Source organism: Panthera onca, chromosome B1 (assembly GCF_046562875.1).
Source record: "Panthera onca isolate mPanOnc1 chromosome B1, mPanOnc1 haplotype 2, whole genome shotgun sequence".
In the NCBI taxonomy this organism is placed as follows: domain Eukaryota; kingdom Metazoa; phylum Chordata; class Mammalia; order Carnivora; family Felidae; genus Panthera; species Panthera onca.
The window spans coordinates 102771289-102783454 of NC_138342.1; the positions used below are offsets into that span (position 1 = coordinate 102771289).

Below are 12166 nucleotides of genomic sequence, written 5' to 3' on the forward strand. Positions count from 1 at the left end.
GAAACAGACAAAATAAGAAGGAGGCTGTGGAGTACTAACATTTTGGGGACCATAAGATGATCATGAGCCAGTGGTACAGCTGAGTTTCTTCTATCAAGTGTTTAAAAGGATTCTGCTGACCTTCAACTGTACAGACATTGCTTCATTGCTTAGAGTCACTTCAGTTAAAGGGAAACAACATATGCAAATGTAGCAACTAGTAACTGAGAAACAACAACATGAGGCTTAGCCAGCCCCGACTTAGGGGAAAAAATCTGGGTAAGAGCTTGGAAGGGATTTGTGCGATAAACAAAACAAAGGAAGAGATTCATTCGTACAAGAAATATTTACTTAGAGCCTCATATGTACCTATGTTGCAGGTGCTGAATGAACAAAACAGACATAAGCTTCTCATGAGCTTACATTCCACTGGAATCAGGAGGGACAGACTCGGTTATAAATGTAAGGTATACTGACGATGTGAGAGAATAGCCATTAATTCTACTTGGTTTCCTTATTGCATGAACGTTGGAGCTTGGAGTCCAGGTGGCTTTGCTAAACTGGCTTGTGGTAAACATGTGGTGTGGCTTTAGTAAACTAGTACTTGTGGCATTTTGCTGCCTTAAAAACTTAAGTAGCCCTCAACTACCACCAAAAATAAAAATAGATCAGCCCTCACTGCCCCCAAGAGGTTGGTAAGGGTTGAAGTAGGGAGAGCAGTCATTAGAAGTTTCAGCAACTCCCACTTCTTCACTGTATGAAGCAAATTTACTTGAGTCTGGGGTCTCTTTTCATAGGATTTGTCAAATTGAACAGGCCACAGAAGCAATCCCTGTGTCTAAAAGAGTCAACATTACTCATTTCCAGTAAGAAAACTGATAAGCCAATGTTACAGATTCATAAGGGTCCACAGGAGCAGTAAACAGTACAATTAAGAAGGAATACAGCTGTCTGTGTTGGTCTCTTTCTAATGTCTGTGAAAAAACAAAACACTACAACTATCTATAAACAAATGAAAAATGTAATTTTTGATCTAGGAAAAAGTCAGTATAGAAAAAAGTAATAATATGTATATAAATAATATAAAAAGTATATTTATAACTTTAAAATACTAATTAGCACTTACTGCAAATTTTCTCAAACTGATAAATTTAAAAAGGTGATAAAATAATTAATTGTATAATTTCTTCCAATAAAATATAAGAACTACACACTTCATGAAATAAAAAAAAAAGCAAACAAAAAAATCCAAAATTACCTTAAGTTAGAAATTTTATTTTGCATCTCCTGATTAATTTTTACTTCTTCTCCTGGTCCACTTTCCTTATGCATAGGCTCTGTTGTCAGACCTGTAACCCAGCCTGCAGAGATGAATTAAATTGTGCACCATTAAGTACTGCTAGTATTAAAAGAAACCCCAATATACATGTCCCTTTGTCCACCAACATCAACCTCATTTAGTCCTAGGACTTATTGTCCTTCAAAAAACAAGACAAAACAACAAAATATATCAAGCTGGAAAATACTGAAGCCATAAAGAAACTACATAATAAACATTTGTGATACTATTTTTATTTTGTGTAAACTACTATAATACTATGATTAAAGAAATCTTTCACTTCTCAATTTATAGTTTTAGTTTTCAAGTATGGAATAAGTCAACACAATTCTAGCAAGTTCAAATATACCTGATGAATTAGAACTGTCTTTCGAAAATCATGTTTATGGAAAGTTAAACTCTCGCATTGGCTATTTTAAGAATGTAAAAGAATCACTAACTCAAAAGCAAGGGAATTTTTATAAGAAATATAGACAGTAACAAAACATAAACTAAAGTTCAGTAAATACTTCTTTTTAAACCAAAGAATATCATTTAATTTTCAAAGATTAAGTAGAGTATGTTAAGTACTCCATTATTCACATATTACCTCTTTTATAAACCAATACACCTACTCCTTCCCTCCTTAATTTTTAACCAGTAAAGGTTTTAATGCTATAGGTAAGACTGATTTACTAATAACACTTTTTTTAAAAAGTTATCATCAAAAATAATTTATTAAGGGACGCCTGGGTGGCTCAGTCAGGTAAGTGTCTGACTCTTGATTTCAGCTCAGGTCATGATCTCAGGATTGTGAGATTGAGCTCTGTGTTGGGCCCTGGGCTGAGCATGGAGCTTGCTTGAGATTCTCTCTCCCTCTCTCTCTCTCTGCTCCTCCCCCACTCATGCTTGCTTGCTCTCATGCTCTCTCTCTCAAAATTAACATTAAATAATAACATTAAAAAATAATTTATTAAATGTATATTTTTTCTTAATGATTCTTTCTTTACCTATTACCATTTCCCTTACCTGAATACGTGGATACCACAATTTCATCATAGCCTTCTTTCCCTACACAACCACCCTGGATAGATGTGACACTTTCAGACAACATCTAAAACAAATTTAAGATCAAGTACTTCATTAATAGCTAAAAAGTGCACAGACATATTAAAATAAGTAATAAAACTTATTTTCCTCCCTCCAGACATTCAACATACATTTATTGAATACTTATCATTCGAAACACTGAGATTGGAGAGGCAAAAATCCTGCACAAATGGCAGAAAATTCCAGTGCTTTTAAATTTGGGGGAAAGAAGACTGAAAATGACTCATATATGTGTGTGTAGCACTCAGCCACAGTAGCCACATAATGAGCAAAAATCATTTATTTATATAAAGAGGTTTTTTTTAAAAATTACATAAGCAAAACTCCCAATATGTTTAGTCTATCATCTGAATTCTACATACCACCTCTCATGCGTTTTTTCCAAATAGTTTTTGGAAATGAACAAAGAATAAAGTTTTTTAGATGAATAAAGGAGATGATAGCCTCTATGAAACCTTTAGGGAATTTTTATTCCCATATTATCTATGTAATACCTTTATCTATACATCAAAACATCTGTATTTGCTCATCTACAGTTAAAGCTGGGACTGAGGGGAAGCACTAGTAGTGAAATCAGACAAAGAAAACTTGATACTGGTTGTGGTTTTTGTTGTTGTTGTTTTTTAAAACAGCCTCAATCCATCCTGCATAAGGCAGGATGGGAAACCCTGGACTAGAGAACACCACTTTATGAAACCGAAAGATTCATTTTACAGCAGACTGATTCTCCATGTAACTCCGTACCTTGGCATAAACAAGCTTAACTACATTAAAATCTGTGAACTAAAATTACTCATATTTAGTAATTCTTCTCATTTGGTAAAGTCTTGGGTGGTTAGAAGTGAAATTGCGACTTTTCTCTCTCTGCTCAAGGATATTTTGATATTGTTCTAACAACATGAGTTTATTCCTAAAACATTATTACTTTAAAACAACAGTCTTGTTTGTTACCCAAACATATAAATGTTACTCCTGTAATCCACTATGCATTGTAGAAACTAAGGCAAAATAATTAAAGTTCAGGTATACAATATTTAGAAACCAAATGAAGAAGCAATTTATTATTTATCTGGAAGGCAATAGCCTATTATTCAAACATAAGAGCAGTCTAGAGAAGATTTTGATACATCAAAGCAGCAATATTCTAAGCCAAACACAAGATATTAATATAATTTAATAAAACCCAAAACATCACAATCATCTCTATAATTATTTGATGAATATAAGCATATATAGTCTTTTTAAATGAACTGACCTGATCAAATCGTAGAACAGGCTCATTTGTATTGTCAAAACTATACACTTGTACCACTCCATCATCTCTCCCAACAAGTAAATCTTTAACCCCATCACCCACAATGTCAAAGCTGTCAACACACAAAATACCTTTAAAAAAGATGATAGAGGTGACAAGCTATTAATAAAACTAATATTAGGGCCAAGTACAGACAAAGTAAGGCTGAAAACATGTATATACTGAATCAGAATGGGAAAACAAAGAACAGAAAACTTGAAGCATAATCAGGTATCCCCTTTTCTGCCCACATTCAGCCATTTCCAAGACTTTAAATATAATCTAAATGGAAATGGCTCATAGTTTTTATCTCTAGCTCTGGCCTCTCTCTCCCCAGAGCTCCAGACTTCTACATCCAAGATCCTATACAGCATCTTCTTTGAGACGTCCATTTGTATCTCAAACGTCCTATGCCCCAAAGAAAATTCTTCATTCCCCTTTAGTGCACCCCATCAATGGTCCTTCCCCAGACTCTCCTCATCTCAGTAAGGTATCACCCATTTGTTCAGGCCAAAAATCTAGACTACATCTCTGATTCCTGTCTTTTTCTCACTGCCCAGACCAAATCCCTTAGCAAATCTTAACAGCTCTATCTCCAAAATATATACTGAAATTGAGTCCTTCCCATTTCCAACTACCATTAGCCTAGCTCAGGCCACTTATCTGTAGTCTAGACTAAAATAAATTATAACAACTATAACAATGACTTCCTAACTGATCGCCACACTTTCAATTTTGAGCTGCTTCCCCCAGATCCATTCTCCCTGGTATGTTTTTTGCTTTGTTTTGTTAGATTAGATCATATCATACTCCCACTTACAATTCTCCAAAGACTTCCCACTGCACATAGATTAAAATTCAATCCTTTTCCAAGGTCCACAAGGACCTACATGATTTGGCCCTATGCTAAGTCTCTGACTTGTCTTGTCATGCTAATGCATTTAGCCACACTGACCTTCACTTTGCTCCTCAAATGAATCAAGTTTACTTATGCCTTGATTTTTTCCTCTTTACTTATGCCCTGATTTTTTCCTCTTTCTGGAGCATAATTTTCCCCCCAATTTTTACATTACTAACTCCTTTTCTTATGAATCAGATCTCGGCTCAAATTTCACCTTTTATAAGACACCTTCCATTACCACCCAGTCTAAATTTAGTTTTCTTCCTTCCACCTATCACTAATGCATCACTGTCTGATATTTTTTTCAGATGACTTAGATGAAGTTATCTATTTATTCATTTGTTTATTCTCTGTCTCCCCTAACAAGTATTTGTTGAAGGAATAAATGAATACATGAATAGAATTACTATACCTATAAATAGCCATCTTACTACTTTCTAAGTCAGATATAAATTTCCTCAGAAAGGTATAAATCCTTTAGAAAACCAGAATATTCCCTGACTCACTATACTTCTTCCTTGCTTAATATCAAATATTCCTAAATTCCAATTAATTTCCTACATCAGTGAATAATGGATTTGATACTATGGATGGACATCAGCCCACAAAAACCTACCTATCCTAAATTACCATTACCATTTCTTAATTAAAAAATGATGCCAAAGTATGACAGACCTGCTAAATAAACAAAGAGTAAATAAATTTGAGGTGGCTCTGTAAATTGTTAAGCTTACCAAATACTGTGAATAAATAAAACAGAATGAACTATATAAAATTTAGGATATTTAATAATGAATGACATTTCAGAATCTAAACTACATCAAAAACATACCTCCCAGCTTTTTCTCATTTCGAATTTCCCACTTGTGTATTGGTTTGGAGGTAGTGATCTGAATAAGCCCAAGTTTTCCATCTGATGTTCCAAACAAAAGGTCTTCTCCAGAGTCACCTAGTTTATAATTAAAGTTAACATGTTAGGGGCACCTCGGTGGCTCAGTCGATTAAGTGTCCGACTTCAGCTCAGGTCATGATCTCACGGTTGGTGGGTTCAAGCCCTGCGTCAGGCTCTGTGCCGACAGCTCAGAGCCTGGAGCTTGCTTCAGATTTTGTGTCTCTCTCTCACTCTGTCCCTACCCCACTCATGCTCTGTTTCTGTCTCAAAAATAAACAAACATAAAAAAAAATTTTTTTTAAGTCAACATGTTATACTTATCTCATGACTCATAAGATCTCCTTAAAACTGAAAAAATTTTCATATACATGGACTTTAATGTAAAAATATCATTTAAAAAATATAAAAAGACAGAAAACTTAATTTTGGAGGATGGTTATATAGTCACAGAATTTTATAAACTAAGAGATAAGACCCTTCCTCATCATCTAATTTTAAGATGAGGACACTGAAAATTAAAGTTCAACAATTCATTATTGTTAGTTACTGGCAAGTTATCAGACTACTGTCTCAATTCCAGTTCATTAACATATAGTTACATTATTAAAAACTTAACATACAGTTAAATGATTAACTATACTTAATATATAATTAAATGATTAAAAACCTGAAATATCTAGACTTAAATAACATAACGCACTTCCTTATTTTATTGTGATTACCGCCATTTCCGTTGTGTAGTGCTAAAACAGTAGGTGGGCCAGGAACTTCAGTTTCATACATCACATCAGATCCCTGAAGAAGAACAAGTATTTTAAAACTGAAACAGAACATAAATTTAGTATACATACTCCTTGATAACATCAGTATTCATATAAAGAAAAACTCTAGAATAAAACTGCTGAAAAAAGTTAGACTGTGATTATTAACTTGCATTTCTTTAGCAATTTTGTATATGTTAACTCATTTTAAAATATATAATATTTAAAGATCACGAAGAAATATTTAAAATACTCAACACTTAGAAAAGTTTTCAATTTAAATACTTTGTTTGCCCAAAAACTTGACACTGGTAAATTTTCCTATCAAAGCTTTCCAGGAATAAGTTGTTTGTTCTGTTTTCTTTAACTCAGAGCACAAATATTTAAACAGACCCAAAGTTACTTCCTAAGAAAAAGACAAGCCCAGGGGCTCAATTTTGCTTCCTGAAAAATGTGAATGAAGTTTGCCACCCTAGTCCCAGAGTGGTAGCAGACATGTGTCATCTAAGGCAGAAAATAGCCCCTACCTAACCCTCAACCTGATTCTCATCGTCAACCTTAAGAGGTCGTCCAGGTTCTCAGGATGGTAACTGACACAAGAAGGTTATGCAGATTTTTTTTTTCAACAGGACTTCTCACTCTTTAATGTGCCATTACACTTTTTGGTACTCCAAGAAGGTAGGTGGTGAGTACCACCAGAACAGCAATATCCAACATCTAGGGTGTTATCTCTTAGGGTAGTACATTGAATGTGTTGTTTCATTTAGTTGGATAATACCAGCAGGTGGGTTCTCAGTGTTTTCATTGTACAGAAGAAGAGACTGAAGTTGGGAGCAGTTAACTTGACATAGTCACATGGTCAATAAGTATTTGGGTATTTCCAAAACCTATTCCAGTGAGAGGCAGAATGATGTGTTATTTAGAGAAGAAAATAAGTTACGTCCATTTATTTGTCTTTTTTAAAATTTTGCCACTTCTAATGTTTTCATTTAGTACATAGTATTTTGTGAAGCTATTAAAGAATAGGGTACTTATAAGTATCTACACTTACATGGAAAAAATAACTATGATAAATCATTCAACGAAAAAAATGTGAAATTATAGTAAATATGTAATGACCTTTTAAATATATATAGAATATATAAAAGTAATGTGCTTTATCTTTTATTTATAATTACATTTGAAATTTCATATATATCAACTATATAAACACAAAAGAATCCACAAGAAAACTGTTTAAAAAAAGGCTACTTCTGGGGCAATGGATAATGAGCAGTAAAGGGGAGGAAGGACGTATGAAGGGCAGAGCAAAGGCTTCAAGCTGTAACTTCCCACAAATCCTTACTGAATTCTTTATTTTTACAGCAAGTACATGGATCTCTTCTAGTTAAACAAAGCAGAATCCTAGAATCAGCTGGAACAATTTCTAACTGAATTCTAGCCGGCTCCTGTTTAAAAGCCTTATTCAAACAATTCATATTTGGGAGTACAGGCTATGGAAGAAATTAATTATTCATCCCTCTAGAATGAATCTTGAACATTACTTTATCTTCCCTTGGCAGGGGGGTGGGGGGGGCAGGGAGAACCTCATAGAACCATTGGATTTTTCCTTCTATAAAAGGACTAACACCAAGAAATGGCCATCTGACTATGAAATTCCAAAGAATGAGATAGCCTGTGATGGCACAGAATAAACAGCTAGATTTTTTATTCAATTGCGCTATCATTAGCCCAAGTTTCTGATCCAAATAATCCACCTGTTCTATGTTATTTGCATTAAACTTTATTTTGTGGATCCTGGTGTTTGTATGTATGTGTATTTTATTGAAAGTCACTTTTGAAGAGACATAGGTGTAACTATTATACTAATAACAATACCTTATGCATCATGGTTTTTAATAGAAATATAAGGACAATAAAATGATTTTTCCCTCTATCATTCATTTATTCATCCAACAAGTATTTACTGAGTGCTTATTTTGTTGCACATACTGTCATAAATATGGAATAAACCCAAATGATACATCCTTTGATCTCAACTATTCCTTCTTTGTTAAAGCCTAACATCCACTCCCCAACCCAATTTCCTCCATTTATTTGATTTTGGCAGGGAGGAAAGGGTAATGGAGGAAGAAAGCCAAAAAAAAAAGCTGCGAAGGGTTCTATAGCAAAGGCACTCCATTCAAACTGGACTAACTCAGAAATTATGTATGGGATTGGGAGGAAGCATCCTTTTTCCCATGTATGCCTAAAACTCACCAAAGATCTTAATACATTTGGCTCAAGTTAAAAAAAATTAGCATACCAATTAAAAGGCATTTTTTCCAGATATAATTTTAAGTAAGACATTTAAAGCGGCAGTAATAAGTAATTTAACTTAAATACACATTGTTCAGTAATACTTATTTAGCATAAATTATGAAAAACTATAAAAATGCAAATCACAGAAACCTGTAAAACTCTGAGCACTCTGTCCTGGCAGGCCAATACTGGTGTAATACTAGGTAATCTTTCCACTGGAAGGCAGATGACATCATTGATTTTGTCCCCAGAAAGGTAATAATGCTGGTCTTTGCAGTCACAATAATGGTTATAGATGTAACTTGCACTGAGAAAGAGGTCTGAGCCAGATATATGCCTGAGAACATTAAAAGTAATAAAAAATATCCATATTTTTAAAAATAAGCATAGAAAACTCCTGAACTTTTATGAGATGAAAACAAGTTTATACAGTTTCTATAATTTTATCACAGACTTAAAGAATAGATATTTTTCCCCCTCATTTCCCCCACTTAATTTTAGCCTTTAGGTATAACATTGATTTTGAAAGCTGTGAAGACCTTAAGGTCTTAGGCATCTCAAAAATTAAGCTCAGAAAAAATGAAAACAAAGACAATGATAATTTAACTGTCTATATCTGAAGACAATTTGAAAAAAGGAACTTTTTTTAAATGCATACTATGTGACAAGCACTGTCCTAAATGATTTACATGTATTACATGGATTAGCTTAATCCTCATAATGTTAAAAAGCAGGGACCATTATTATTCCTTTTGACAGAGAACAATAAAATGTTAGGTAACTTGTCTAATGGCACACAACCAGTAGTGGAGTAGACTGCATTAGAGAGTTAGCTTTCTTACTACTTTTCTGAACTGTCTAGCAAAGCCTGTTGGAAATGAATCTACTTTAAATGGTAAACAGTGAAAAAAAAATATTTCATTAGATTTTTATCTTGAAAAAAGAAATGAAAAACATTCATTTTAAATTATATTTAACAAAATGTAGGCAATAATCATAACAACATTCTAATTCTATATCGAATCCAGTTTTCACTTGGGGAGCTGAAACTTGACAAAAATTATATACTAGTATATTACCTTTCACTTGTAGACTGCTATAACCATAAAGAAGGTGATAATAAAGAAGGTAATTTTATTTGAAGGTTTATTTGAAGGTGAAACTTCTAAAGTCTAGTTAGAAAGTTTTGGAATTAAAATTATTTCTTATCCTATAATTATCCTCATTGATTTTCTCTTCTTCAATCATCGCTTAAGTGGCCTCACTCTGTGGCTCTGCATATGATTTCAGTAGTCCTCAATATCATTTTTATCAACTAACAAAATTCTTTTTCAAGACTTAAAGTTTCATCTAGAAATCTATCTGTATTACATTTGCAATTATATTGCAGTTACACATTTTCCAAAATACTGCTTACAATCACTATTGTTGACAAGAGCAGGGATAGATGGAAACGTTAAGCAGGGAAGGGATGCATGAGTGGTAACCAACTTGTAAGTTGTTGTAAGTGCTCTCTTACTGAATCTTGCCAAGTTATAACCTTGTTTTCCTATGCACCCTTATAAATTTGGGGATTCAGACAATAAATTTTCAAAAATTAAGTAAAGATCTTCTCCATCCTGCCACTGCCACTCCAATAAAATCATTTAAGAAACTAGCAAAAGCAACTATTGTCTAGGAAATTCCTTATCTTTCTCAAACCTTTGCCCACACATCCTTCTGAATGTGAGTTATGCTAATTATTACTGTATTACTTTGATTTTAGCATTTTACAATTATCATTGACCATGTCTATCTACAAAAGCATTTCGAAAGTATTCTATTCTTATTAAACCACTGAACTCACTCCCATATACCACTGTTTAAATCTTACCTAATCTCACCAAACCAAAGTTTTGCGGCTTGGATGTCAGGACATGAGACATGCATTATACAGAATTATACAGGACAGCTGTGCATTACACAGAACGCTGAACTGAGTTAGCAGTTTTCAAACCAATGTCTGGTTGCTTATAGAACTTGGCTGCATCATAGTCAGATGAAGAACTTTTTCTTTTAACCCACTCCTAATAATTCCGATTCTGCAGGTATGAGTAAGACAAGAAATCTACTCTTTTAAGCTGCCAAGGGATGCTCCTCAGTAGTAGGTCTGAGGACAGTGGGTTAGATAAACTTCAAAGGCTTTTCAGCCCCCCATGATTAAAAAAAACTAAAATTTAAACTGCAAAATCTCACATATCCAAAAGCCCTTAAGGGAGTTATTTTTACTCAGGGTCTTAACTGATTTACCTAAAATTATATCCTATTGGTAGTTACCAACTTTGACGGCCAGCTTTTTAACAAAATGATGCTACCTCATAACCAAAATTACCAGAGACATCAAAGGAACAGAAACCTAAACATCTCTAGATTTCTTTTACTTTTTTCTTTTATACCTTAATCATGAATCAATTGAACCAATTAGTCAAAAATTAATGTGTAAATACTATGAGAGTCTTTAAAAGAAAACATTTCAACAACCAATTGATTTTGTACTGATTCTAGGTTAGTTTCTTACTAACAAAGTGCCTTTAGACAATTTTACTTCCCAAGAAATCTATTAAGATATGAGACTCAATCTGATGTTTGTCACCTATCCAAAATATTGTAAATGGATATGTAAAGATAAAAAAAGGATGAACATACATAGCTTTAATGCTTTCAGTGAGGTTTGTTTCAAAAGAGAGGAACTGTTTTCCTCTCTTTGTGAAGCCTCTAATCTCAGATCCTGCAGCAACAAAAATTTTCTCCTGGGGTGTATTAAGAACCCCTCCTAGCTCCAATCTTGCAATCTTCTGCCCTGGTAAAGTCTTGAACACTGCCTGCAAAAATCATGGGGGAAAAAATTAAGTACACAAATTTATTGTAAGCATTTTCTTTTACCATAAAAAACGCTGTGATTTCAAACACACAAAGTATTATAGTTCCATTATATAGAAACATCTTTAGATACAAATGTATTTACTTCAGTGGGTCTTCAAGGTTTTTGGCTAAATATCTTCAAAATTTAGAATATTTATTGCCACACATATTTCAGCAACATCATTAAAATCTAAACTCCTGCAACTCAAAGTAGAGTTCATTAAGCAGTGCGATTAGTATGATTAACCTTATTAAAAATGCAGACTTTTCTACTGAATGAGAACCTGCATTTTAACAAGATTCCCCCACTGGCTCCAATGGACATCTTTTTACGTTTGAATTGTCTGTTTAAAACTAATCTCTCCTGCTTTCTTCATAATTTTTATAAATTTTAGTAGTATAAGTAAAAGATTGTAGAATTTACTGGAAACCTGAATGTATAACTTGATATCTAATTGGAAATACCATTTGTATTATTAATTTCTTCCTGGTTATTTTCCATTTTATTATTGGCACCAATTTCTCTCCCTCCCCTCCAATGACTTTATACAGAGAATAAAGTATCTGGGAGAATATACAAATAATAGAAACACTGCACCTTCTGACAGTTTTTACCCTATCCAGTTTTTTTATAAATTCTACATAATGTATAGTGAATATATAAGTGCTCACAGCTCAGACCCATTGCTTGTAAACTATGATCTGTCAA

The 12166-nt window shown here is 33.5% G+C and overlaps 1 protein-coding gene across 2 annotated transcripts in view; it reads right to left on the minus strand.

Moving 5' to 3' along the window:
• BBS7 (Bardet-Biedl syndrome 7) overlaps nt 1–12166 on the minus strand; it is a 35927-nt gene that overhangs the window by 16545 nt on the left and 7216 nt on the right. For both annotated transcript variants that reach the window (XM_060654259.3, XM_060654258.3), the window contains exons 4-10: nt 11242–11417; nt 8707–8893; nt 6217–6289; nt 5435–5551; nt 3663–3793; nt 2327–2411; nt 1238–1340 (exon numbers count right to left, since the gene is read on the minus strand). In XM_060654259.3, coding sequence (XP_060510242.2) covers nt 1238–1340; nt 2327–2411; nt 3663–3793; nt 5435–5551; nt 6217–6289; nt 8707–8893; nt 11242–11417 — 872 coding nt within the window. The remainder of the gene's footprint in view (nt 1–1237; nt 1341–2326; nt 2412–3662; nt 3794–5434; nt 5552–6216; nt 6290–8706; nt 8894–11241; nt 11418–12166) is intronic.